Source organism: Coregonus clupeaformis, chromosome 16 (assembly GCF_020615455.1).
Source record: "Coregonus clupeaformis isolate EN_2021a chromosome 16, ASM2061545v1, whole genome shotgun sequence".
In the NCBI taxonomy this organism is placed as follows: Eukaryota; Metazoa; Chordata; class Actinopteri; order Salmoniformes; family Salmonidae; genus Coregonus; species Coregonus clupeaformis.
In genome coordinates this window covers 30,431,428-30,458,363 of record NC_059207.1, presented here as the reverse complement: position 1 = coordinate 30,458,363, position 26,936 = coordinate 30,431,428, and the positions used below count along the sequence as shown (strand labels likewise).

Genomic DNA, 26,936 nt, shown 5'->3' with positions numbered 1-26,936 from the left:
GGAACACTGGAATGTGAGATGTAATCTCGAATGATTTTCAATTTGAGCTTCATTATTTCTATATAGCCTACACTTTTTCATTCTGAACTAACGTGAGTGGGACGGGTGTGGCTTCGTGACAATGATCAAGAGCAGCTACTCACCGATTTGACAGCTCCAACGCAGTTACACTCCAGACACAGCCAAAACATCAGCTATGCGGTTGTCGGCTATTGCCGGTTAACGCTTGATCTGACTGAATCTATGCCTAAGTATGACACACTAATAAACTAGAGCTTTAACTGATAAACTTATAGTTGTCCCACAATCACTAACAGTCAAATCATGTTCTTTGTTGAGATCCAGTCCAGTCCAGTCAGAGCTAGTCCATTATGGCTATCAGTCCAGCTCCAGCATTCAATGGCTAGTAGGCTACTAGCATATCGGTGCACATCTCAAATGACACTATATTCCCAATGTAGTTCCCTAATTTTGACCACAGGATAGATTGCTATTTCTAACTTTTCCTGTTTAGCATACTGTGTAACAGTGCTAGCCGATGCTAACTGGCACTGCTATCGTATGATGTTGAGGTATCTGTGGTCTGGGTAGAGGAGGTTGGCCAGCAGAGAAAGGAGGCGAGGTCCATCTCTAAGACAGTGTCCTGGGTAGTGGATGAACTGGACAGCTTTTCCTATAGAGTCCTTTAGATCAGCATACTGTTTACTGCTGGGCATGGACTCCAACACAACCAGAGCCTAGAAACACACATGAAACACATAAGCTGAGCAACTGTTGTGTGTGTGTGTGTGTGTGTACAGTGCCTTGCAAAAGTATTCAGCCCCCTTGGCGTTTTTCCTCTTTTGCTGCATTACAACCTGTAATTTAAATGGATTTTTATTTGGATTTCATGTAACGGACATACACAAAATAGGCCAAATTGGTAAAGTGAAATTAAAAAAATAACTTTTTTCAAAGAATTCTAAAAAATAAATAACGGAAAAGTGGTGCGTGCATATTTTTACATTTTATTCATTTAGCATACGCTCTTATCCAGAGCGACTTACAGTTAGTGAGTGCATACATCATACTGCCCCCCCGTGGGAAACGAACCCACAACCCTGGCGTTGCAAGCGCCATGCTCTACCAACTGAGCTACAGGGGACATATGTATTCACCTCCTTTGCTATGAAGCCCCTAAATAAGATCTGGTGCATCCAATTACCTTCAGAAGTCACATAATTAGTCTCACTGCAACTCCCCTCCATGTCTCCGACCACTACTTTGTTTCATTTTCTCTCTCGCTCTCCTCCCACACTACTCACTCTGCCCCTACACAGATGGTAATGCGCCGCCGCAACCTTCGCTCTCTCTCTCCCACTACTCTCTCCTCTTCCATCCTATCATCTCTTCCCTCTGCTCAATCCTTCTCCCTCCAATCTCCTGATTCTGCCTCCTCAACCCTCCTCTCCTCCCTTTCTGCATCCTTTGACTCTCTGTGTCCCCTATCCTCCCGGCCGGCTCGGTCCTCCCCTCCAGCTCCGTGGCTTGATGACTCATTGCGAGCTCACAGAACAGAGCTCCGGGCAGCGGAGCGGAAATGGAAGAAAACTAAATTCCCCTGCCGACCTGGCATCTTTTCACTCCCTCCTCTCTACATTTTCTTCATCTGTTTCTGCTGCTAAGGCCACTTTCTACCACTCTAAATTCCAAGCATCTGCCTCTAACCCTAGGAAGCTCTTTGCCACATTTTCCTCCCTCCTGAATCCTCCCCCCCCCCCCCCTCCTCTCTCTCTGTGGATGACTTCGTCAACCACTTTGAAAAGAAGGTTGACGACATTCGATCCTCGTTTGTTAAGTCTAATGACACTGCTGGTCCTACTCACACTGCCCTACCCTATGCTTTGACTTCTTTCTCCCCTCTCTCTCCAGATAAAATCCTGCGACTTGTGACTGCAGGCCGCCCAACAACCTGCCCGCTTGACCCCATCCCCTCCTCTCTTCTCCAGACCATCTCCGGTGACCTTCTCCCCTACCTCACCTCGCTGATCAACTCATCCTTGACCGCTGGCCATGTCCCTTCCGTCTTCAAGAGAGCGAGAGTTGCTCCTCTTCTCAAGAAACCAACACTCGATCCCACTGATGTCAACAACTACAGACCAGTATCCCTTCTTTCTTTTCTTTCCAAAACTATTGAGCGTGCCGTCTTTAGCCAACTCTCTTGCTATCTCTCTCAGAATGACCTTCTTGATCCAAACCAGTCAGGTTTCAGGACTGGTCATTCAACTGAGACTGCTCTTCTCTGTGTCACGGAGGCTCTCCGCACTGCTAAAGCTAACTCTCTCTCCTCTGCTCTTGTCCTTCTAGACCTGTCTGCTGCCTTTGATACTGTGAACCATCAGATCCTCCTCTCCACCCTCTCCGAGCTGGGCATCTCCGGCGCGGCTCACTCCTGGATTGCGTCCTACCTGACCGGTCGCTCCTACCAAGTGGCGTGGCGAGAAGCTGTCTCCGCACCACGTGCTCTCACCACTGGTGTCCCCCAGGGCTCAGTTCTAGGCCCTCTCCTTTTCTCCCTATACACCAAGTCACTTGGCTCTGTCATATCCTCACATGGCCTCTCCTATCATTGCTACGCTGACGATACACAACTAATCTTCTCCTTTCCCCCTTCTGATAACCAGGTGGTGAATCGCATCTCTGCATGTCTGGCAGACATATCAGTATGGATGACGGATCACCACCTCAAGCTGAACCCTGGCAAGACGGAGCTGCTCTTCCTCCCGGGGAAGGACTGCCCGTTCCATGATCTCGCCATCACGGTTGACAACTCCGCTGTGTCCTCCTCCCAGAGTGCGAAGAGCCTAGGCGTGACCCTGGACAACACCCTGTCGTTCTCCGCCAACATCAAGGCGGTGACCCGCTCCTGCAGGTTCATGCTCTACAACATTCGGAGAGTACGACCCTGCCTTACACAGGAAGCGGCACAGGTCCTAATCCAGGCACTTGTCATCTCCCGTCTGGATTACTGCAACTCGCTGTTGGCTGGCCTCCCTGCCTGTGCCATTAAACCCCTACAACTCATCCAGAATGCCGCAGCCCGTCTGGTGTTCAACCTTCCCAAGTTCTCTAACGTCACCCCCCTCCTCCGCACACTCCACTGGCTTCCAGTTGAAGCTCGCATCCGCTACAAGACCATGGTGCTTGCCTATGGAGCAGTGAGGGGAACGGCACCTCTGTACCTTCGGGCTCTGATCAGTCCCTACACCCAAACGAGGGCATTGCGTTCATCCACCTCTGGCCTGCTGGCTCCTTCCTCTGCGGAAGCATAGTTCCCGCTCAGCCCAGTCAAAACTGTTCGCTGCTCTGGCACCCCAATGGTGGAACAAGCTCCCTCACGACGCCAGGACAGCGGAGTCACTCACCACCTTCCGGAGGCATTTGAAACCCCACCTCTTTAAGGAATACCTGGGATAGGATAAAGTAATCCTTCTACCCCCCCAATTGTAAAGTGGTTATCCCACTGGCTACAGGGTGAACGCACCAATTGGTGAGTCGCTCTGGATAAGAGCGTCTGCTAAATGACGTAAATGTGCCCTTGAGCAAGGCACTTAACCCTAATTGCTCCTGTAAGTCGCTCTGGATAAGAGCGTCTGCTAAATGACTAAAATGTAAAAATGTAAATAAAGTCCACCTGTGTCACATGATCTGTCACATGAGCTCAGTATATATACACCTGTTCTGAAAGGCCCCAGAGTCTGCAACACCACTAAGCAAGGGGCACCACCAAGCAAGTGGCACCATGAAGACCAAGGAGCTCTCCAAACAGGTCAGGGACAAAGTTGTGGAGAAGTACAGATCAGGGTTGGGTTATAAAAAAATATCAGAAACTTTGAACATCCCACAGAGCACCATTAAATCTATTATTCAAAAATTGAAAGAATATGGCACCACAACAAACCTGCCAAGAGAGGGCCGCCCACCAAAACTCACAGACCAGGCAAGGAGGGCATTAATCAGAGGCAACAAAGAGACCAAAGATAACACTGAAGGAGCTGCAAAGCTCCACAGTGGAGATTGGAGTATGTGTCCATAGGACCACTTTAAACTGTACACTCCACAGAGCTGGGCTTTACGGAAGAGTGGGTAAAAAAAGCCATTGCTTAAAGAAATAAATAAGCAAACACGTTTGGTGTTCACCAAAAGGCAGGTGGGAGACTCCCCAAACATATGGAAGAAGGTACTCTGGTCAGATGAGACTAAAATTGAGCTTTTTGGCCATCAAGGAAAACGCTATGTCTGGCGCAAACCCAACACCTCTAATCACCCCGAGAACACCTTTCATCGGCAGGGACTGGGAAACTGGTCAGAATTGAAGGAATGATGGATGGCGCTAAATACAGGGAAATTCTTGAGGGAAACCTGTTTCAGTCTTCCAGAGATTTGAGACTGGGACGGAGGTTCACCTTCCAGCAGGACAATGACCCTAAGCATACTGCTAAAGCAACACTCGAGTGGTTTAAGGGGAAACATTTAAATGTCTTGGAATGGCCTAGTCAAAGCCCAGACCTCAATCCAATTGAGAATCTGTGGTATGACTTAAAGATTGCTGTACACCAGCGGAACCCATCCAACTTGAAGGAGCTGGAGCAGTTTTGCCTTGAAGAATGGGCAAAAATCCCAGTGGCTAGATGTGCCAAGCTTATAGAGACATACCCCAAGAGACTTGCAGCTGTAATTGCTGCAAAAGGTGGCTCTACAAAGTATTGATTTTGGGGGGTGAATAGTTATGCACGCTCAAGTTCTGTTTTTGTCTTATTTCTTATTTGTTTCACAATAAAACATATTTTGCATCTTCAAAGTGGTAGGCATGTTGTGTAAATCAAATGATACAACCCCCCCAAAAATCCATTTTAATTCCAGGTTGTAAGGCAACAAAATAGGAAAAATGCCAAGGGGGGTGAATACTTTCACAAGCCACTGTATGTGTACCTGTTGTGCTTTAGCAGTCAGCTGCTGGTCAGTGCTGGGCTGGAGGCGGACCTGGTCCTCTGAGGGAATCTGGACTGAGAGAAACGCAGACAGACTGCGCACCACCACCCTGAACCTAAACATGCACACACACCGGAGTTACCAAAAGATAAACACAGTAAACACAGAAGGTGTATATACAGTGCCTTCGGAAAGTATTCAGACCCCTTGACTTTATACACATTTGTATTTATTTTTTTATCTCAATCTACACACAATACCCCGTAATGACAGAGCAAAAACAGGTTTTTAGAATAGTTTGCAAAATTATTGAAAATAAAATATCACATTTACATAAGTATTGAGACCCTTTGCTCAGTACTTTGTTGAAGCACCTTTGGCAGCAATTACAGCCTTGAGTCTTCTTGGGTATGATGCTACAAGCTTGGCACACCTGTATTTGTGGAGTTTCTCCCATTCTTCTCTGCAGATCCTCTCAAGCTCTGTCAGGTTGGATGGGGAGCATCGCTGCGCAGCTATTTCAGGTCTTTCCAGAGATGTTCGATCGGGTTCAAGTCGTCCGGGCTCTGGCTGGGCCACTCAAGGACATTCAGAGACTTGTCCCGAAGCATTGTCTTGGCTGTGTGCTTAGGGTCGTTGTCCTGTTGGAAGGTGAACCTTCGCCCCAGTCTGAGGTCCTGAGCGCTCTGGAGCAGGTTTTCATCAAGGATCTCTCTGTACTTTGCTCTGTTTATCTTTGCCTCGATCCTGACTAGTTTCCCAGTCCCTGCCGCTGAAAAACATCCCCACAGCATGATTCTGCCACCACCATGCTTCTCCGTTGGGATGGTGCCAGGTTTCCTCCAGACGTGACGCTTGGCATTCAGGCCAAAGACTTCAATCTTGGTTTCATTAGACCAGAGAATCTTGTTTCTCATGGTCTGAGAGTCTTTAGGTGCCTTTTGGCAAACTCCAAGCAGGCTGTCATGTGACTTTTACTGAGTGGCTTCAGTCTGTCCACTCTACAATAAAGGCATGATTGGTAGAGTGCTGCAGAGATGGTTGTCCTTCTGGAAGGTTCTCCCATCTCCACAGAGGAACTCTGGAGCTCTGTCAGAGTGACCATCGGGTTCTTGGTCCCCTCCCTGACCAAGGCCCTTCTCCCCCGATTGCTCAGTTTGGCCGGGCAACCAGCTCTAGGAAGAGTCTTGGTGGTTCCAAACTTCTTCCATTTAAGAATGATGGAGGCCACTGTGTTCTTGGGGACCTTCAATGCTGCAGACATTTTTTGGTACCCTTCCCCAGATCTGTGCCTCGACACAATCCTGTCTTGGAGCTCTACGGACAATTCCTTCGACCTCATGGCTTGTTTTTGCTCTGACATGCACTGTCAGCTGTGGGACCTTATATAGACAAGTGTGTGCCTTTCCAAATCATGTCCAATCAATTGAATTTACCACAGGTGCACTCCAAATCAAGTTGTAGAGAAATCTCAAGGATGATCAATGGAAACAGGATGCACCTGAGCTCAATTTTGATTCTCATAGCAAAGGGTCTGAATACTTATGTAAATAAGGTATTTCAGTTTTTTTATTTTATTAAATTTGCAAACATTTCTAAAAACCTGTTTTCGCTTTGTCATTATGGGGTATTGTGTGTAGATTGCAGAGGACTATTATTTTTTAAATCAATTTTAGAATAATGCTGTAAAAGTCAAGGGGTCTGAATACAGTATGTCTGTGAGTGTGTGTACCTGTTGGATAGGGGTGATCGGCGGCCCAATCCTATAGCCCCCAGCAGTCCTGAGCTGAGTCTCTCCTCTCCCATCTGAGAGAGCCGTGTCTGCAGCTGCCGCAGCCCCGCTACCACGGCTGGGACCTCCCCCAGCCCCTGCTGCAGATGCTCCACAGACACACACAGGGCCTTGTGCCACCAGAGGAACAACTTGGCCTCATCATAGGGACCACTGGGAGAGAGAAAAAATGATATTAACAACAAACACACACATAAACACACAGAGACACACATGGGGGGGGGTCAGACCTGGGGAAGACCTGACTGGTCCATGTGTTGAGTAGAGCGAGCGTCCTCTTCTCATTGGCCGCTGTGTGTTCCGTGTTGAGGCGCTGCAGGATGTAAGCATAGAGTGTCAGGAAGCTGCCTCCTGATTGGCTCTCAGACAGGAAGTCATCCACGGTCAGCTCAGGCACCTGCAGGGACGCCAACACAGGACCCCACCCCACACCCTCCTCTTCTGCTAGAGCGAGAAAGATGGAGAGATGGAGGGGAGCGCAAGAGATAGTGAGGTTTTCACCTCATGTGTGAAATAAAATACATCTGTCCGTCACCAGTACCCCCTGCTAACAAACCCTGACATAGATCCTCCCCTAAGACCTTCCCTGCTAAACCCCTCACATGGTTACTGTCTCCGTGTTTACCATGGGTGAAGTAGGCGGTGATGCAAGCCTCGGTGATGCGGGTCATGTGGCGTACGGACGCTAGGCAACGGGAGCAAGCTGTCAGGAGCGGCAGCACTGGGAAACCCTGCCCCTTCCTGTCTAGCCAGCCAATGACACGAGCTGCCAGGGCCTCGCCTGTAGACACGCCCACTCCGTTCAGCAAAGCCAACGAATCACAGAACAGACTACAGAACGCCATGTGCCTCTGCTCCAAGCCCACCTCTACACACACACAGAGAGAGAGACAGAGCGAGGTTATTGATGAAGGTGATGATGATGATGATGATGAATATGAAGATTTCTTACCAGGTGGGTTGAAGGTGATGATGCTGTCCAGAAGTGTCTCTAGCTGCGTCTCCAGGTTTCCAAGACTGATGCTGCCACTCTGCTCCAGAGAGACCAGGCACTGGACACACCAGTGCACACACACACCGGCCTTCAACGTCTCCTCCTAGAGAGAGAGGGGGAGAGGGGGAGAGGGGAGAGAGGGAGAGAGGGAGAGAGGGAGAGAGGGAGAGAGGGAGAGAGGGAGAGAGGGAGAGAGGGAGAGAGGGAGAGAGAGAGAGAGAGAGAGAGAGAGAGAGAGAGAGAGGGAGATTAGTGCATTCATTTTGTCTGTGGTAATGAAAGAGACTGTCTATAATAGAGTGAGGAGAGATTGACTGTCTGTTAATGATAAAACTAGAGAAAGCGAGGGACGGTGACATTCTGTGTTCCCTCTTTCTCACCTGGTATGGCGTCCCGTGGGGGCGTGGCTGTAGCCCAGCAGCGCTGCGTAGTGATTGGAGAAGCGTCTGAGGGGCGGAGTCTGTGCTGAGCAGCAGAGCGTGAGGGTAGTGGGTACCTACATATCCCATGATCCCTTGGTAGGAGGAATGGTCCACCTGGTGCCATGGCAGGGAAGCGGACTGGACCAACAGACTAAGGAGAGGGGAGTCCTGGAGGACAGAGGGGAAAATAAGCTAAACCAGGGACCCACCGACATGGGGAGTTTTTAACAGAGCTACACACCAGTCATAATGAGGTAATACATAAATAAATAAACAACGCGAATATGAAGTCGTGTACAAACACAAATGCATCTATCCAGTGTCCTAATACTCACTCACCGGTTGGCTGAGAAGCTGCTCTTCTTTAGTAAGGAACACCAGCATGTAGAGCAGATACACCAGCATCTTGTGTGAGTCTGTGTGTATGTTCCTGTTAGAGCTGGCCGGAGTTTGCAGGCTGTCACTCAGAACGCTGACCCAGTTGACCTCACAGAGGACTGCCCCCAGGAACAGGAAGCAGCTCTTAGGACTTCCTCTCTCCACCTACAGGAGAACAGATTAACCTTGGGTAAAGAAACACTCTACACCTCCCTTATGCTACATCACACAGCACTACCCACAAACAAGTCCTATTAACTGTGATACTCAAAGTGTACGAGGAGTCAGTTTGTTTTAGGAATCCAATGAGTTGTGGGTTGAGGTTAGGGATTAAGGACTGGGGTCAGAGTAAGGGGTCAGGGCTAGGGTCTTACATTGAAGAGCTGTTCCATGAGGTGTGTATCGGGGTGCAGGTGTGTCCAGGGCAGGCTGCGGAGGTGTGTGTGGTAAAGGTAGAGGAGGTACTCTGGAGTACAAGGAGAGCTGCAGCTGTCACAGTACTGCATCAGACACAGCCACAGAACTCCACGCTGCCCGGGGAGGAGGCGGTCTGGAACACACGTTTATGGGTATCTTAAATGTAGGCTCAAACACATGAATGACTTTCATGACATCTAACATCACACACAAACCTCTGAACTTGTAGTGTAGTGTTTGGGTGAGCTGGGTGTAGAGTCCCACAAGACAGCCTGCAGCGCTGGCATCTGACTCCAACCAGGGATAACACCTTGGATTACTGAGAGAGACAGAAAGGAGGACAGAAAGAAAAGAGAGAGACCGTGTGAGAGAGAGAGGAGAGAGAGAAGAGAACATATTCTAGTCCAAACAGCGCAATGCCACAGGCCTCTATTTTTGTGAGTGTTATGCAAGGCGAAGTAAGAAAGGGGTGAGTGAGATAGAAAGACAGTGGCAAAGATGGAGAGAAATAGATGGAGGGATAGGGAGGTGTGTTTACCTGACATCGTCTGTCTCCAGAACCAGGATCCAGGGCTTAAATAGTCGGACCATCTTACTGTGTAGATCCTGCAGGGCTGAGAGAGACAGAAAGAGGAAGAGATGAGAGGTGGGGAGGAGGAGATCTGTCAACAGCGACTGGGGAAAAAAAGCAGAATGACTTAATGAAAAACAGCAGAAACTGTGTCTGGTACCTTTCAGTACTCTGGCTCCCCCCAGTGGCTCCCTGGCGCAGGCGCTGAGCTGCAGGTCGATGAGGTAGCCAATCAGATATCCCCAGAACGTGGTGACCTCACTGACGTATGGTGCCCAGGCGGAGTAAAGGCCAAAGCTGCGGAGGTCCGACTTACTGAGACGACAACGCTGAAAATACTCACACAGCCAATCAACCGTCTCCTCCACCTGAGGAGGGCCAATCAGGAGACAAGGCAGGGGTAAATAAACTGTATTGTAAAAGAACAGTATTGAATATGTGGATTTAGTGAGGACTTTCAGCACTCACCTGCTGAGGAGAGAGGGTGATGTGGGCTTGGCTGGGGGAGGTGGATGTGGGTTTGGGGGTATCGGCGGTCCCGGAAGGCTCTGCTGTGGTTTTGGTGTTACAGGGGGCAGGAGAGATGCCCAGCACACACAGAGTCACCCTCCAACACTCTGGGCTCAGCAACTGCTCTGTCGAACCTGACAATGACACACACAAACAGACTTTAGAAGTCTGCATACACATTGCATGTTGAAGTCCGCAATCAGTGCATGTGCGAACACAGTTTAGAGCAAACAAACAAATCTTACTGGTCATGAGCAGGCGCAGGCAGTCGCTGTAGTGGTCAGGGAAGTGGTGTTTGAGCAGCAGGGTCCAGTGTCGTGTGAAGAGGTGAAAGGGCGTGAGGAGATCAGCCTCAGGGTCACGGCCACAGGAACACAGAGCAGTGTGGACCAGCTCTACCAGCCTGCTACGCTCCGAGAACACTGGCTCGGCCTTACTCAGCCATGCACTCAGGTCAAACTACACAGGGAGAGAAAGGATCTGGTCATCCTAACATAGCAATGCCACAGGCCTCCAGTTGTCTGTGTGATGTGTCGAGGTGGAAGTGTTCTGTGTGAAGGATGTGTGTGTTCTGTATGTTAAGGTGGTCCTGCAAGGCTTTCTGAAGGTTGAGGCTGACCTTAGTGAGCAGCATGAAGATGACATCAGCGCTGTCAGGGTGCAGTGATGTCACCACTTCCTTGTAGAGAGAGACAAGCTGATTGGGCGCTGCGTTTGGGGTGAAGAAAGGGGAGAGGAGGGGACACAGACGTCTCTGCTCAAGGATAGTGCTCAGGACACGCCCACACTCTGCCTGGGTGCCCTGGATAAACACCTACAAACACACACACTGGATTAACACCTACACACACACACTGGATAAACATCTACACACACACACACACACACACACACTGGATAAACACCTACACACACAGTCACATCAAACATGTATGAAATGAGTTTGTGTGTGTGTAGTACCTGTCCCAGTATCTCGATGCAGGAGGAGAGGTACTGGCGGGTGGGTGGGTGGCGGAGTGTGTCTTCACAGACAAATGAGACAACCTTGTAGAAGGCAGCCACTCCTACATTCTGCACTGCTGCCGTCGGCTTGGCCTTGTACAAATTCACCAGAGCCCTACACACACACATTTTATTTACTTTATGGCACATATGACTATAAAAAAGTATTATTGAGAAATAATTAATACAAGTATGGTGTGTGTGAATGTGTGTGTACTGACGTAATGAAGTTCTCGGTGTGTACTGCAGCCTGGGCAAGGCTCTGAGGGGGAGGAGTCTTGGCTTCCGTCTGCAGCTGCTTAATGTCGCTTTGCAGAGACACGATCTGAGTCTCCACTGCTTCCTGCTTTTGCACACACTCGCACTGCACACACACACAGATGGGAATGAGGATGCATGTTTACATTATTTGAACAGTCAGTTAAAAGCAGTCGTAGGATGGCATAATCATGGTATCACCCTTTCTTAGTGGGATTGTCAAGCAGAATCAGCCCATTCTGAAAATTCTATCAAAACAGAATAGACTCATATAAAAGTCCTACCGTCACAGTGATGTGTGCAGCTCCCTGGCAGGGCTGGCCCCCCCTCTGCCCTCTGCACTCAAGCGCCATGGTAACCTGCTCTGGTCTGTTCCTGTAGAGCAGAGGAAGACTCTCCAGCAGCTCTGACTCCAGTGCCACCTGCTGGGCCTCCCGAGACACTGCAAACCTGAACACACCAAGCACACTGAGCCATGTCCCAAAACATCACATACGGGTATACATCAATGGCGCGATGGTTGGTGTGTGTGTGTGTGTGTGTGTGTACCTGGCCTGCTCCTGCAGACAGCTGAGGTCCTGCTGTAGGAGAGTGGAGGCAGCAGCAGGGTCAGTGAGGCAGGCGGAGGGGACGTCTGGTACTGGAGCTCTCTGCGACTGCAGCTGGGGGAGTGGCCGAGGGATAGCGTGCTTCTGCAGGTTAGACTGAATACGCTTCCTCGCTACACACACACACACACACACACACACACACGGTTGCAACAATGACAATAACAAGACAGCTTGGTTTGTAGCACTAGATTAATTTCCAATGTACACCCTACCTAAAAGAAAGAGATTGCTATGTGCACAGGTAAGATCAGGGATATTGCCTCTGCGTATTGAAACAGGTCGGTATTGTGGTGAAATGGAAGAGGAAAGACTATGTAACTATTGTGACCTCGATGAAATAGAGAATGAAACTCATTTGATCCTCTATTGTCCTTTCTACCACGATATACGCTTGTCCTTATTCCAGAAAGCCCACCAGATATACCCTGGCATTATGTGGCTGAGCCATGAGGGAAAAACAGAAATGTTTTTTTGTCCATTGTGTATTTCCGTTTGCGGAATTTTTTGATAAAGCCTGGAATAAAAGAAAAAGGTTGACCTATAATTAAATTATACAAATATTTTGCTCCTATATAGCGAATGGCACGTATGCATGCAGATTGTGTGTAGGCTTGTCTCACACTTGAATCTTCTCTTTGTGTCAGACTTGGTTCAAACACCTTCTGTTTCTTTTCTCTGTATTTATTTAACTGTATTTATTTGTATTATTACTGCTCTAGGAATACAATTATTGCTTGGATAACCTTATTTACTATATTTCCTTTTCACTCTTTATGCGGTGCGCACAGCACAGAACACCGGAAGAATGATCACTGATTTATCACAGTGAATTATTGTAATGTTTGTTTATGTGTCAATTCATCCCGTAAGGGATGGGTTGCCAACTGGCAATTTGACACGAAAATAAAATGGAATTCATTCAGTCACAACTTTGTTGTGTACCTGCTATGTACTGAGGCTGTGTTCATGTGCGTGTACCTGCGCTGGGGTTGGTGTAGTCAGTGAAGGCAGGGTTGTTGCTCTGTATGAAGGTGGGTTCATTCTTCACTTTCTCCCAGAGATCAAGGACCTCCCTCTCATCATACTGGACACGCTCCTGGTCCACATACTCCACCCACAGCTCCTACACTCAACCAATACAATATGATACATCTATCAACCAATACATCTATCAACCAATACAATACGATACATGTATCAACCAATAAAATACGATACATGTATCAACCAATACAATACGATACATCTATCAACCAATACAATACATGTATCAACCAATACAATACGATACATCTATCAACCAATACAATACATCTATCAACCAATGCAATACATCAAAGGCAAAGCAGAGGCATGAGTGGCAAGGAAAAACTCTCGGTATACACAACAAACACACGAGACACACACACCTGTTGTTTGTGCATGACCTTGGCCAGTCTGTGGGGGTCATACTGTGGTGGGAGAGAGGGCAGATACACTTCCTTCTTCTGAAGAGTCTCATCGTCCAACCACACGGCAAACACACCAAACAGCCTGGAAGCAACCAATCAGATCAGCCTGGGAAACAGCCAGTCACAACAGAGTTAAGGGGAGGGGCTTGTAGCTGTACGTACCTGACCAGCTCTGTGTGTAGATGTGGAGAAGTGAGGAAGAGAGGCGGGGGGGAGTCGGGGCGGTCCTCTCCCTGGCTGGGGGTGTGTGGGGGGGGCACCCTCAGGGCCTGGCTGGCGGCATGGTGGAAGTCAGACACCTCCTGTAGTCTCTGTCTCAGATCTCTCAGTAACACAGCCTGAGACGAGCTCTGGAAGAACCGACGACCAATACAGCCCCCTGCATCCAGACTGCAGACAACAGAAACAGGGGGACAATGAGAACATTACTAAATTTAGAACCAGATGCAGCCTAGAGCAGGGGTTCTCAAAGTGGGGTCCGCGGAGGTACTGCAGGGGGTCCACGGCCAAATCAAAAAAATAATTTATATATATATATACACACAGTGGGGAGAACAAGTATTTGATACACTGCCGATTTTGCAGGTTTTCCTACTTACAAAGCATGTAGAGGTCTGTAATTTTTATCATAAGTACACTTCAACTGTGAGAGACGGAATCTAAAACAAAAATCCAGAAAATCACATTGTATGATTTTTAAGTAATGAATTTGCATTTTATTGCATGACATAAGTATTTGATCACCTACCAACCAGTAAGAATTCCGGCTCTCACAGACCTGTTAAGTTTTTCTTTAAGAAGCCCTCCTGTTCTCCACTCATTACCTGTATTAACTGCACCCGTTTGAACTCGTTACCTGTATAAAAGACACCTGTCCACACACTCAATCAAACAGACTCCAACCTCTCCACAATGGCCAAGACCAGAGAGCTGTGTAAGGACATCAGGGATAAAATTGTAGACCTGCACAAGGCTGGGATGGGCTACAGGACAATAAGCAAGCAGCTTGGTGAGAAGGCAACAACTGTTGGCGCAATTATTAGAAAATGGAAGAAGTTCAAGATGACGGTCAATCACCCTCGGTCTGGGGCTCCATGCAAGATCTCACCTCGTGGGGCATCAATGATCATGAGTAAGGTGAGGGATCAGCCCAGAACTACACGGCAGGACCTGGTCAATGACCTGAAGAGAGCTGGGACCACAGTCTCAAAGAAAACCATTAGTAACACACTATGCTGTCATGGATTAAAATCCTGCAGCGCACGCAAGGTCCCCCTGCTCAAGCCAGCGCATGTCCAGGCCCGTCTGAAGTTTGCCAATGACCATCTGGATGATCCAGAGGAGGAATGGGAGAAGGTCATGTGGTCTGATGAGACAAAAATAGAGCTTTTTGGTCTAAACTCCACTCGCCGTGTTTGGAGGAAGAAGAAGGATGAGTACAACCCCAAGAACACCATCCCAACCGTGAAGCATGGAGGTGGAAACATCATTCTTTGGGGATGCTTTTCTGCAAAGGGGACAGGATGACTGCACCGTATTGAGGAGAGGATGGATGGGGCCATGCATCGCGAGATCTTGGCCAACAACCTCCTTCTCTCAGTAAGAGCATTGAAGATGGGTCTTACTTGGTCTTCCAGCATGACAACGACCCGAAACACACAGCCAGGGCAACTAAGGAGTGGCTCCGTAAGAAGCATCTCAAGGTCCTGGAGTGGCCTAGCCAGTCTCCAGACCTGAACCCAATAGAAAATCTTTGGAGGGAGCTGAAAGTCCGTATTGCCCAGCGACAGCCCCGAAACCTGAAGGATCTGGGGAAGGTCTGTATGGAGGAGTGGGCCAAAATCCCTGCTGCAGTGTGTGCAAACCTGGTCAAGACCTACAGGAAACGTATGATCTCTGTAATTGCAAACAAAGGTTTCTGTACCAAATATTAAGTTCTGCTTTTCTGATGTATCAAATACTTATGTCATGCAATAAAATGCAAATTAATGACTTAAAAATCATACAATGTGATTTTCTGGATTTTTGTTTTAGATTCTGTCTCTCACAGTTGAAGTGTACCTATGATAAAAATTACAGACCTCTACATGCTTTGTAAGTAGGAAAACCTGCAAAATCGGCAGTGTATCAAATACTTGTTCTCCCCACTGTATATATATATATATATACACACACACACACACACACATATATATATACACACATACATATGTATGTATACATACATATATACACACGTATGTATGTAGGGCCAAAGACTTGGTTCATCCAGCCATGCACTGCAGAAGTCATAGTAAAACACTTTGTATGCTATTTATCATCTCACCCGAGTTGTGTTCTGATTATGAGGGGGTACCTGATGAATTTGCTATCAAAAAAGGGGTCCCCGGCCCCAAAAAGTTTGAGAACCCCTGGCCTAGAGGTTATGGTGTTAGGCGTGTGTGTCGTACCCATACTCAGGTCCTGGCTGTCTCAGGTAGAGCTGCAGGAACCTCTGCCAGACGAGGGGGAGTAGTGGGTGGTCAGGGGGTGTGGCCAAAGCCTGACACGCCCACCTGTACACCTGCAGCCGCTGCAGAGATGGAGCCACTGGGAGCTTCAACCGCTGCTGGGCCTTCTGTCTCACACACACAAGAAACATAAAGATAGTGAAACACAAACATCATGTTTCTCAGATTAAGGCCTATAAATCTCTCATCGTTTTATTGTTCTGCTGGTCAGGTGAGAGGTTGGAGTGTGTGTGGTGTGTGTACCTTCAGGGCCTGGTCAGGTGAGAGGTTGGAGTGTGTGTGGTGTGTGTACCTTCAGGGCCTGGTCAGGTGACAGGTTGGAGTGTGTGTGGTGTGTGTACCTTCAGGGCCTGGTCAGGTGACAGGTTGGAGTGTGTGTGGTGTGTGTACCTTCAGGGCCTGGTCAGGTGACAGGTTGGAGTGTGTGTGGTGTGTGTACCTTCAGGGCCTGGTCAGGTGACAGGTTGGGGTCAGACAGTAGTTCGTGCTCCACACAGCGTCTCAGCTGAGAATCCTCCTCAAACATCCCCTCCATGTTCAAAACCAGCCACGCAAACCACACCTACACACACACAGTTATCATTTTCACATATAAAACCACACCTACACACACAGAGTTATCATTTCACATATAAAACCACACCTACAGACAATAGCCTTTTTTTTGTGCAGATTTCATTGGGAAATGCAGCAAAATAAAGTAATTCTGTTTCACACAGAATGACAGCACGGATAGGAGAAGTTAGATAGGACTGAGGTTAAAGTTCTCACCTCCCCGCTCATCGATTGGCCCTCAATGAATGAGGGTGTGGCATTTCCAGCGATCCAGCCAACCAGGGAAGAGAGCAGACCCCGGTCTCCATGATAACCTAAGGCAATCTACCAGAGGGGTGCGACAGAGAGCATCACAGACTGAGCTACAGTGTGTGTGTACTCTGTGTGTGTACATTTTCTTCACACAAAAATAACACACACTGATCAAAATAAGCATAACAGCTTAAATATATGGGACTCTCCTGTCTCTGTGTGTGTGTGTACATACCTTGTGCTGCTGGTACAGTAATCTCTGTACACACTCCTCCTGGTGGTGTGTGAAGGCAGCACGACAGATCTGATCCATCAGGAATACAACGGTTCTGTCTCGGTACCACAGGTTCTGCTGGGTTAGAATTCCCACCCAGAACTCTAGAACCGCTGCCGGACCCACACGACCTGGCCTAGAACTCTCCACCACGTGAGTCTGAAAGATAATAAACACACACTCATCATGAATAGATTAATGGAATGTTCAGAGGCAGTAACATGGCATCCAGTTCTAGTTGGCCAAACTACTGATCCATAAGTTTGGTTAACCCCATGTTTCACACCAGTTCTGATGGATATGTATTAGGTGTGTACACATACCTGTATGACACTGTTGAGCAGGCGTACCATGTCCCCATAGGTGCCTCCAGTGAAGAGTGGCGCCACCCTGTGAGTGACCTGCTGTGTTACACCCTGAGGACACACACCGTCACACTGCAGGAACAACTGGACACAGCCCACAAACCTGGCACAGAGAGAGGGAGGGAGTATATTGTAGTCCAAACACAGCAATACCACAGCCCACCAGTTTTGTGAGATTTTAGTGGGATTTTACAGTTTCGTTTAGGGAGGGGTAAAAGGTACTGAAAGTTAACTGTAGAAGCTGATCAAACAGAAAAGAGGGAGGATGTTGTCCAGTAGATGGAGGATGTAGTGTCTAGGACATAGTGTGTAGTGTGTATATCTTACTGTGTGTTCTTCAGCAGGTAGAAGCTGAGAGGGTAGGTAGGAGGGAGGATGTTGTCCAGTAGATGGACAGCAGCTCTCAGATGTTGAGACTGAATCAGACTCCTCAACAGATCCACTCCCTCTGTGCAAAACACCTCCAGACTGGGATAACAGACAGACAGACAGAGAGAGAGATGTTACACACAATAGTACAGAGTGAGACTTTATACACACAGGTGATGTGTGTCTGTATGGTGTCACTGTGCTGTGGCCCTCACCAACCGGCCATAGGGCTCATAGGGATTGAGCGACTGCACCGAACACTGCATCACTGACCTGTAATACTAAAAACTGCGCTATACTGCTTTTGCGCCATGTACACTTCTTCACAAGACAGTATACAGTGGGGATAAAAAGTATTTAGTCAGCCACCAATTGTGCAAGTTCTCCCACTTAAAAAGATGAGAGAGGCCTGTAATTTTCATCATAGGTACACGTCAACTATGACAGACAAAATGAGGGAAAAAATTCCAGAAAATCACATTGTAGGATTTTTAATGAATTTATTTGCAAATTATGGTGGAAAATAAGTATTTGGTCAATAACAAAAGTTTCTCAATACTTTGTTATATACCCTTTGTTGGCAATGACACAGGTCAAACCGTTTCTGATAGTCTTCACAAGGTTTTCACACACTGTTGCTGGTATTTTGGCCCATTCCTCCATGCAGATCTCCTCTAGAGCAGTGATGTTTTGGTGCTGTCGCTGGGCAACACAGACTTTCAACTCCCTCCAAAGATTTTCTATGGGGTTGAGATCTGAGACTGGCTAGGCCACTCCAGGACCTTGAAATGCTTCTTACGAAGCCACTCCTTCGTTGCCCGGGCGGTGTGTTTGGGATCATTGTCATGCTGAAAGACCCAGGCACGTTTCATCTTCAATGCCCTTGCTGATGGAAGGAGGTTTTCACTCAAAATCTCACGATACATGGCCCCATTCATTCTTTCCTTTACACGGATCAGTCGTCCTGGTCCCTTTGCAGAAAAACAGCCCCAAAACATGATGTTTCCACCCCCATGCTTCACAGTAGGTATGGTGTTCTTTGGATGCAACTCAGCATTCTTTGTCCTCCAAACACGACGAGTTGAGTTTTTACCAAAAAGTTATATTTTGGTTTCATCTGACATTCTCCCAATCCTCTTCTGGATCCTCCAAATGCACTCTAGCAAACTTCAGACGGGCATGGACATGTACTGGCTTAAGCAGGGGAACACGTCTCGCACTGCAGGATTTGAGTCCCTGGCGGCGTAGTGTGTTACTGATGGTAGGCTTTGTTACTTTGGTCCCAGCTCTCTGCAGGTCATTCACTAGGTCCCCCCGTGTGGTTCTGGGATTTTTGCTCACCCATCTTGTGATCATTTTGACCCCACGGGGTGAGATCTTGCGTGGAGCCCCAGATCGAGGGAGATTATCAGTGGTCTTGTATGTCTTCCATTTCCTAATAATTGCTCCCACAGTTTATTTCTTCAAACCAAGCTGCTTACCTATTGCAGATTCAGTCTTCCCAGCCTGGTGCAGGTCTACAATTTTGTTTCTGGTGTCCTTTGACAGCTCTTTGGTCTTGGCCATAGTGGAGTTTGGAGTGTGACTGTTTGAGGTTGTGGACAGGTGTCTTTTATACTGATAACAAGTTCAAACAGGTGCCATTTATACAGGTAACGAGTGGAGGACAGAGGAGCCTCTTAAAGAAGAAGTTACAGGTCTGTGAGAGTGCTTGTTTGTAGGTGACCAAATACTTATTTTCCGCCATAATTTGCAAATAAATTCATTAAAAATCCTACAATGTGATTTTCTGGATTTTTTTTTCTCAATTTGTCTGTCATAGTTGACATGTACCTATGATGAAAATTACAGGCCTCTCTCATCTTTTTAAGTGGGAGAACTTGCACAATTGGTGGCTGACTAAATACTTTTTTCCCCCACTGTGTATATATATATATATACACACACACACGTCACAGCAGCATCCCTCCCTCTACATATATAGATATCCCCACTGTAAATTGTATATCCTCACTGTAGCTCAGCCTATACTCTAGAGTTTTATGTTTACTGTATTTATATTGTATATTCTGTATGTTGACTTTGTTTAAATCCCTCTGTCTGTATTCTGTTTGTACATTTGTCTATTGCTGGCAGCACCTATTCATTAAGTCAAATTCCACGTATGTTGTTAATGTACTTGGCGAATAAAGTGATTCCGATAGAGAGAGAGCAGATGGTCATACTTGTGTCCTACAGTTGTCATGGCGATGGCCAGGTAGCAGCCAATGGGAATGCCCGCCTTTACGGCCCTTAGAACAGGGTGCATGTTGGGGGTGTGCGTGAGCTCGGGGGAGGGGTTAGGGGAAGAACCGGAGGTGGACCAGGCTGCTTGAGGGTACTGGGTGTTGCCATGGAGCTTCAGCCTTAGCAACAGTTGCCAGGCCCACTGGCTGAAGGAAGCCTCAGGAGACAGACCCAGACGGAGAACACTAGCCAGGTAGGACACCTGATCGACAGAGACAGAGAGAGACGTGTTAACCTCAGAGATGAGATGAGTGTATGATGTGTGCGTGTTTGTGTTACCTGTTTGATTCCCTCTGAGATGAGTCCATTGTATGGTTTGTCTGTGAGGTATTTCTGATAGGCTTCGGCCACCAGCAGAGCAACTTCACTGTGGAGAGAGGAGGGCAGGGCCAGAGTCCCATCCTATAAGACACACACACTCAACATTACACACTGTACACACTCAAACTCAACGTAGGGTTAGGTGTGTGTGTGTGCATAGTAGCAGTGTGTATAGTACCTGTGCGTAGCCCCAGTCCAGCCCCTCCAGTAGGACACAGGCCAGGCTGTTCTCCACAGCAGAGAGGGGTTTTTGGAGCAGCCAGCCCCCGATCACACACACTTCCTCCGGGCTAGGACGCCACAGGAACAGGGGCAGCTCCTTACAGAGGTACAGCGCCACCTAACATACACAAGGCTAATCAACATGCAGGTGTACTTAACCGAACCACCTCTGTTACACTTGAAGTCTTCACCCCCCTCCTTTCCACAGCAACCCCAGCAGTTGACAGAGGCCACGCACACACACACTTACCATGCCGACTGTCTCTATGGTCTCTCTGAGTCTGTCCAGCAGGACTGAGATAATGTAAGGATGAGCGGTTGCTATGGCGGCCAGCAGCTCCCGCCCCACCTTAGAGTAGGTTTCCCTCGTAGACACACTGACATAGGACACCTGGAGGGAGGGAGAGAAATATAGGGTGACCCTGGCAGCCAGCTTTGCTGTGACCTCTATTCATTCCGTGTGAAAATGGGAAAAAATAATGTGTGTGTGTTTGTGTTACCTGGAAGACGAGGAGAGCTATAGTGGTAATGAAGGTGGGGTCAGAGTGGTGGGTAGGCATGGCCATGTGAGCTAGTGCCGTGAGGAGAGAGATTCCATCAGAACTGTTGACCTCACACAGCCATTTCTCAAACCTCTCCTGGTGACTCGGCTCTGCAATACATGTTAGTACATCATTAAGGCATGGCTCCTGTGCTGACACACTGTGTGAATGTATGATATTGTGCTCTATTCTGTGTTTGTTTTTTTAGCACATTGTTTTTTTTTTTTTAAAGTACTTTATGAATACAATGAATTCCTATCATCATTATGTGTGTATGTACCTCGGAGGGCCTGTAGGCAGGTGTATGTGTTGTCTGTAGAGTTGAGTGTGTCTGGTGCAGCGGTCTCTGCACACTGCATCACATACAGAATTCTCCACAGCATGGAACTGGACAGGGTTCCATAGGGCATCTCTGACATGAACAGCCAGATACCCAACCTAGGAGAACACCGTCAGATAATACACACTCCCCATACTCTCAAAATCAATATTCTTACTGCCTTGCAAGAATAGATAGCCAAAAACATTACATGTCTTCCCTCTCTCACCTCTTGTTTCTGAGGACATGTAGCACAGCTCTGAGGAACAGATGGTCGTATTCTAGTTGTAGTTTCTCCAGAGAGATGGTACTGGGCCGGGCTGGACCAGCAACACTCACATATTGGGCCCAGTGATCACTGACATAACACACCGTCATCCTGCAGAGAGGGAGCGCACAGGAGACAGTGGTTACACACCTTTACAAACACATCTAGATCTAAATATATCTACTCCATCTAAATGTACTGTGTGTGGGTGTCTTACCGTATGGTGTGTCCGATGCGTTTTACGAGCTGGCGGTAGCGAGCTCTGTTGTAGGTGTGTAGACCCACAGCCAGAAGCTCGATCAGAGACGAGGCGAACGCAAACACACGCATCATCTTCTGACTGGAGCAGGCCTTGGGCTCATACACACCTAGACAGACAGACAACATCCATTTATTGGTGAGACAGTCACATAGCTGCATACACACATCTGAAGACACAGCCAAAAAGCAGTCACTAGAATAACAGAATTACTACGTCAGTCAAATACAACTACATGACAACACATGCGCACGCACATACACACACAGCTTTATTTTCGTGAAATGTCAGGACTTTTTGGAGTGTAAAAATGTTTGACCATTAAAAATCGTATTTTCCCTAATCCTAACCCTACCCCTTAACCTTAACCCCTAAACCTTAAACTTAAAATAGCATTTGAACAAATTCAGGTCCTGACTTTTCAAAAAAGTTATTGTTTTCCTACATTTTCAGGACATTCGGGTGAAATGTTAGGACATTGGGGTCCTGATAATGTAGGAAAACAAGTACACACAGACACTTGCACACACACAAACCCTTCTTGCTCATCCCCAGCAGATGTGTGAAGAGCTGTTGGAAGGGGAACTGGGACAGCAGAGAGATCAGGTCCTCTTCACACAGTAACAACCAGCTGCTCTCTGGGTCCTCATCCTGAAAAACACACACATACACACACACACATCAGCAACCTTACAACAATTCTACCTCAACGCTCCTAGGGTCCAGTTCCCTGAAATACCACACACACCAACACATGCATGGTTACCTCCTCTCCACCTTCATCCACTAGGGTCCAGTTGCCAGACTCAGGGCCGGAGGCTGCAGCACTCTGACTCTCACAGGGCTTCATGTGGCTCATGAACTCAGCACGATGTCTAAAGATGAAAGGTCAACGATCAGAGGAAAAACCCAAAGGGTTATACCTTGAAATGTGCACGTTCAACTAAAAAATCACGTAAATAGGTAAGGATTAGGGATGAAAGGTCAAGGTTAGGGCTACCTGACAGGAGACATGAGGATGGTGACATGTAGGGTTAGGGGTCAGGGGCCAGAGTGAGAAGTTAGGGTTCTTTACCTGACTGGAGACATGAGGATGGCAAGAGCCTGCATGAACTGCTGAACTCCTGAGGGATTTCCCAGGACCTGGATCTGAAACACCCCCCCCCCAAGCATGTTTTAATTAAGACTGCTAACCTTACCTGGCAATGATGGCATCGTTAACCAAATATGATAACCTGCCAATAAGCATACAGAAATAGTGGAGTGAGCCTTCATTCATAAACCAGGCCTACTTTAGAGGAAATCAAAACATTAAACAAACTAGATAGAGGGTGTGTCTCACCTGTAAGAAGGTTGCAGCCCACTTGCCCACCCCTGCAGAACAGCACAGCAGATGGTTCAACATGTAGAGGTGTTCTCCTGATCCCCCCACACGCAGTAACACTGCCACCTATACACAACACACACACACACACATAGCGTGATTAAACTGCACAACAGGTGGGACAACTGGTACTGCTGTACCAGGGCTAGTGTTGAGGTTCACTGTGTGTGTCTGTGTACCAGTCTCTGCAGCCAGAGGTGGATGTCTGTCTGGAACTGCGTGTCATCCAGGACTCTCCGTGTGAAGCTGAAGAGAACACTGATGCTCTCCTTCAGGGGGAGGAGGGAGCTGGGCTGGCTCTGGGTATCACACATATCTACAATACACACACATACACACTTGACTAATTAAACAAAGAAACACATTAACCATGTGTACAATATGTTGAATATTAAATTAAATCCCACCTGTGCGTATTTGTATGTACAGTGTGTGCGTCTGTGTGTGTGTTTGTGTGAGAGTGTGTTCTCACCGTGGAGCAGGCAGTGTAAGTATGACTCCACCTGAAGACGTGACAGCAGGGCTGTGTATGCATGCAGCGCCACCTTCTGGTGCAGGAGTTCAGTGCGGGCCTCAAACAGCTTCCGCAGCTCCACCAACACAGCCTCACTAAAGTCAGCCTGCTGGAAGCGGTGGTAGCCATACACCTTGGACTGGTCCCCACACACACCCTGGAAAGAAAGAAAGGGTTTAGAGAGTGGGGGAAAGAGAGAGATGAAGAACAGAAGTGTACTGTATAACTTTGTAGCTTTTGTGTTATGTGCTAAGTTGTATACTAACATTGTCTATTTAACCACACACCTGAAGTGTGAGCTGTTCATCTCTGAAGCTCCAGAGTCGGTTCTGTGTGGTGTTACAGTCAGAGGTTTGTGTGTGGAGCTGTGTGTGTGCGTGTGTCAGCTGTCTGCGGCAGCGCCAGTAGTTTTGCAGGAGGTCCGTCAGCTCGTGGCCTTCCTGCCGGGCCAACACTGCGAACCGGGCTGCACACACCTCCACCCCCTCCACCCACACACACATCCCCCCACCAGGCTCCCACACACTAAGCTGCTCCAATGAGAATGCCTGTAGGAAAAACACAACACAGTCGACACTATAAATAAATATTATTAAAATAACATTGATAGATTTGTAATATAAAGCGCTTCGAGCCCACAATGGGTCATAGGATGTGTGTGGTTACCTGTAGTTCTGGGCTGGGCTGGGGTAGTTCAGGGTACAGTCTGGTCCTGGAGCCCTCAGACAGAGCCACCTCCACAACAGGCTCCAGACTGGGAGGACACTCCTGCTCCCCTAGAGGCAGAACAGCAGGGCCCCTTGTCCCACAGGCCCGCAGAGCCTCCTCATGCAGCTGCATCAGGGAGCCCTCCTCCAGTGTGGGTAGTAAGGGGTAGAGGGCAGGGGCGCTGGGGGCCAAGGGTGTCTCAAGCTTTGTAGATATACAGGGCTGGGTCTGGATGTGGGTTTTGTTCTGGGTCTCTCTCCCCACCTCAGTGCTCTGTGGTTGGGCTCTGAGCTCAGCCCCTTGGGCTTCTCCTCTCCCCTCATCCCTCTTCTCTGGCTCTGCCTCAGAGGGCTTTGCTAGTGTCTGGGGTGAGGTTGATGATAATGTCAGCGATGTCTGTGATAATGTGGATGATGATAGTGTCTGTGATGCTGGTAATGATTCCTCTGATGTCTGTGGTAATATCTGTGTTGATGGTTGTGATGTCTCTGATAAAGTCTCTGATGCCTCTGCTAGACCCTGTTGTTGCTCTGTCCCCTCGTATGGCAGACTGAGGGGGACGTCTGTGAACTCAGAGCTGGGTGGGGTAGCAGCACCAGCTTCCTCATCACAACCAGCAGAGCGAGCTGTGGCACTCTTCACTCCTCCACTCTGCCTCTGTTTCCTGTCCTGTTGGGGGTAACACACAACAGTAGTCTGCCTGGTTAATACTCATGAATAATGACTGGGTAATACATACTATCATATGCTTTCCCCATAATTTCATAATCAGACAGGAGTCTGTCCTCAGGGACATACAGGAACGTACTGTACATACCTGAGACCTGCTGCTGGTCTTGGACTTCTTTTGTCTCACTGCCTCCATCTGTCATATCCTTCACACCTTGCTCCTCACACCACATTCACCCTCAGGCTTCTAGAGTGAGAAAACAGTGGGTCTGTTTAATTGGAGCACAACAGAGCTCAGTCAGCTCACAGTCTCTGGGACATTATTATTTTCTAATCTCACATTAGCCATCTTGGTCCTGGCTGCCAAAACAGGGCCAATGATAATCCTGTAATTCATGCATCAGCAAAACAACACCACTCATTTACTCACGTGAATACTGATGATACACAATCACCTAGCTATGTGTGTTATCTTTACATGAAGGCTGTTCTTGCGACCAAATAGGCGTGGTTTCAGACCAGTCTCCAGTGTCGAGCTGTATAGGGTAAGGGTTAGCTATTTAGAGTTAGCTATTGTCGGGAAAACGAAACATATCCTCCCCTCTCCCGTCTGTCATCATGGCTAGCACAGTGTACCCCTGTTTACCTGTCACTGTCAGCTGATTCCAAATAAGCTCTGCCATCTAGCTATCTTAAACAAACTGGGGAAAATATATTGTCGTTAAACTAACGTTACTAGCTAGCTAGCTACAAGTAGCGCTCTCGAGGAGTGCGAAAACAAGGACATATAGCTAGCTAGCACCACCAGTATTTTTGGTGTAGCTAACGTTAGCTATAATGATCAGCTGTAAACTGTAGGATAAACCCCTAGAAAAAGTAACAATTTTACCTACCTTTGTAAAACAATTTGATAAACGCCAGCGAAATGACATTTGGCAACACATCAGCTGTCATTTGTTTTGTTCCAGGAAGGAACAGTTATCGCGATAATATTTCGTCACATGACTCCTGCACCCTCTTTACGTAACACAAAAAGAGCCTACATCAAATATTATGGATATAATGACAAGATACATGTCTCTCTGCCCTAACAATGGCAGTCGTTGTGCACAAAGCGGCACGGCGGGCTGTCTAACTCCCGCGTATCCTTTCTTTGGACTGATGGATACATCTCATTATTGTAATATATTTCTAAATATTCGATGAGGGTTGTTGACGTCAACCGCCTGTATTCAATGGAGAGAGGCGCTACGCTACTAGCCTTATGCATCGAATACGCATAGACATCTCGAGACAACTCCGATATAAAGTGTTTTTTCTCAAAATTGCCCGGATGTCACGTGTCCTACTTATATCAGACGCGTAACAACTTATGCATTACGAAACTTATATTCGATCTACTCTCTCATTGACCTCCTATCGGGGGCATCTCCATACAAAAACTCCTTGCTTGTGTTGTCGAAAAGACTCCACCTGCTGGAGGGAGTCAGATTTTCTGCCGAGTTGGGACTCTTTCTACCTCTCTGCCTACATTCATGTTAGTTACCGTATCGATTTGGTCCGTGCTATTCGGGACGTCCCAAACCCATTGACGTTTACATTTAAAATGGTTAAGGTAAGGGTTATGGTTAAGGGTATGGAAGTCCCAAGGATTCCGGCTAGCACTGACCCTATCGATTTGTGTTGCAAACGTTATGTTTAAAAAACTACGTGTTCATGCAAGTAATTATTATTTTTTAGGG

General features: G+C 47.7%; 1 protein-coding gene across 3 annotated transcripts; it reads right to left on the bottom strand.

The window, feature by feature from the left end:
* Nucleotides 1-26,936, bottom strand: LOC121584933 (ectopic P granules protein 5 homolog). Of its 3 annotated transcripts, none has more exons than XM_041901193.2 (47): nucleotides 26,088-26,568; nucleotides 25,625-25,730; nucleotides 25,343-25,441; nucleotides 24,484-25,194; nucleotides 24,105-24,365; nucleotides 23,776-23,974; nucleotides 23,483-23,619; nucleotides 23,262-23,369; nucleotides 22,995-23,068; nucleotides 22,686-22,794; nucleotides 22,456-22,570; nucleotides 21,878-22,028; nucleotides 21,622-21,771; nucleotides 21,354-21,511; nucleotides 21,032-21,183; nucleotides 20,782-20,922; nucleotides 20,488-20,649; nucleotides 20,268-20,390; nucleotides 19,928-20,190; nucleotides 17,661-17,801; nucleotides 17,292-17,436; nucleotides 16,930-17,127; nucleotides 16,659-16,766; nucleotides 16,327-16,449; nucleotides 15,828-15,994; nucleotides 13,540-13,767; nucleotides 13,336-13,459; nucleotides 12,905-13,049; nucleotides 11,865-12,036; nucleotides 11,600-11,765; nucleotides 11,279-11,421; nucleotides 11,016-11,172; nucleotides 10,675-10,869; nucleotides 10,301-10,514; nucleotides 10,014-10,189; nucleotides 9,706-9,913; nucleotides 9,513-9,588; nucleotides 9,190-9,293; nucleotides 8,932-9,107; nucleotides 8,519-8,722; nucleotides 8,138-8,347; nucleotides 7,716-7,860; nucleotides 7,389-7,631; nucleotides 6,994-7,207; nucleotides 6,704-6,916; nucleotides 4,972-5,086; nucleotides 1-737 (listed from the first exon to the last, which is right to left on the bottom strand). In XM_041901193.2, exons 3-47 carry the CDS (start codon nucleotides 25,388-25,390, stop codon nucleotides 555-557), a joined length of 7,755 nt encoding a protein of 2,584 aa, XP_041757127.1. In that variant the 5' UTR covers nucleotides 25,391-25,441; nucleotides 25,625-25,730; nucleotides 26,088-26,568; the 3' UTR covers nucleotides 1-554. The 3 variants fall into 3 exon arrangements, with proteins under 3 accessions (XP_041757127.1, XP_041757128.1, XP_041757129.1); XM_041901194.2 differs by having other exon boundaries at nucleotides 6,994-7,204; XM_041901195.2 differs by lacking the exon at nucleotides 4,972-5,086 and having other exon boundaries at nucleotides 587-737; nucleotides 26,088-26,936.

Coding starts and splice junctions, on each gene's coding strand:
- LOC121584933 (XM_041901193.2), bottom strand. CDS start 25,390: ATGGAGGCAGTGAGACAAAAGAAGTCCAAGACCAGCAGCAGGTCTCAG. Junction 25,195..25,342: donor AGACCAGCAGCAGGTCTCAG/GTATGTACAGTA, acceptor TACCCCCAACAG/GACAGGAAACAGAGGCAGAG. Junction 15,995..16,326: donor CACCTGACCAGGCCCTGAAG/GTACACACACCA, acceptor TGTGTGAGACAG/AAGGCCCAGCAGCGGTTGAA.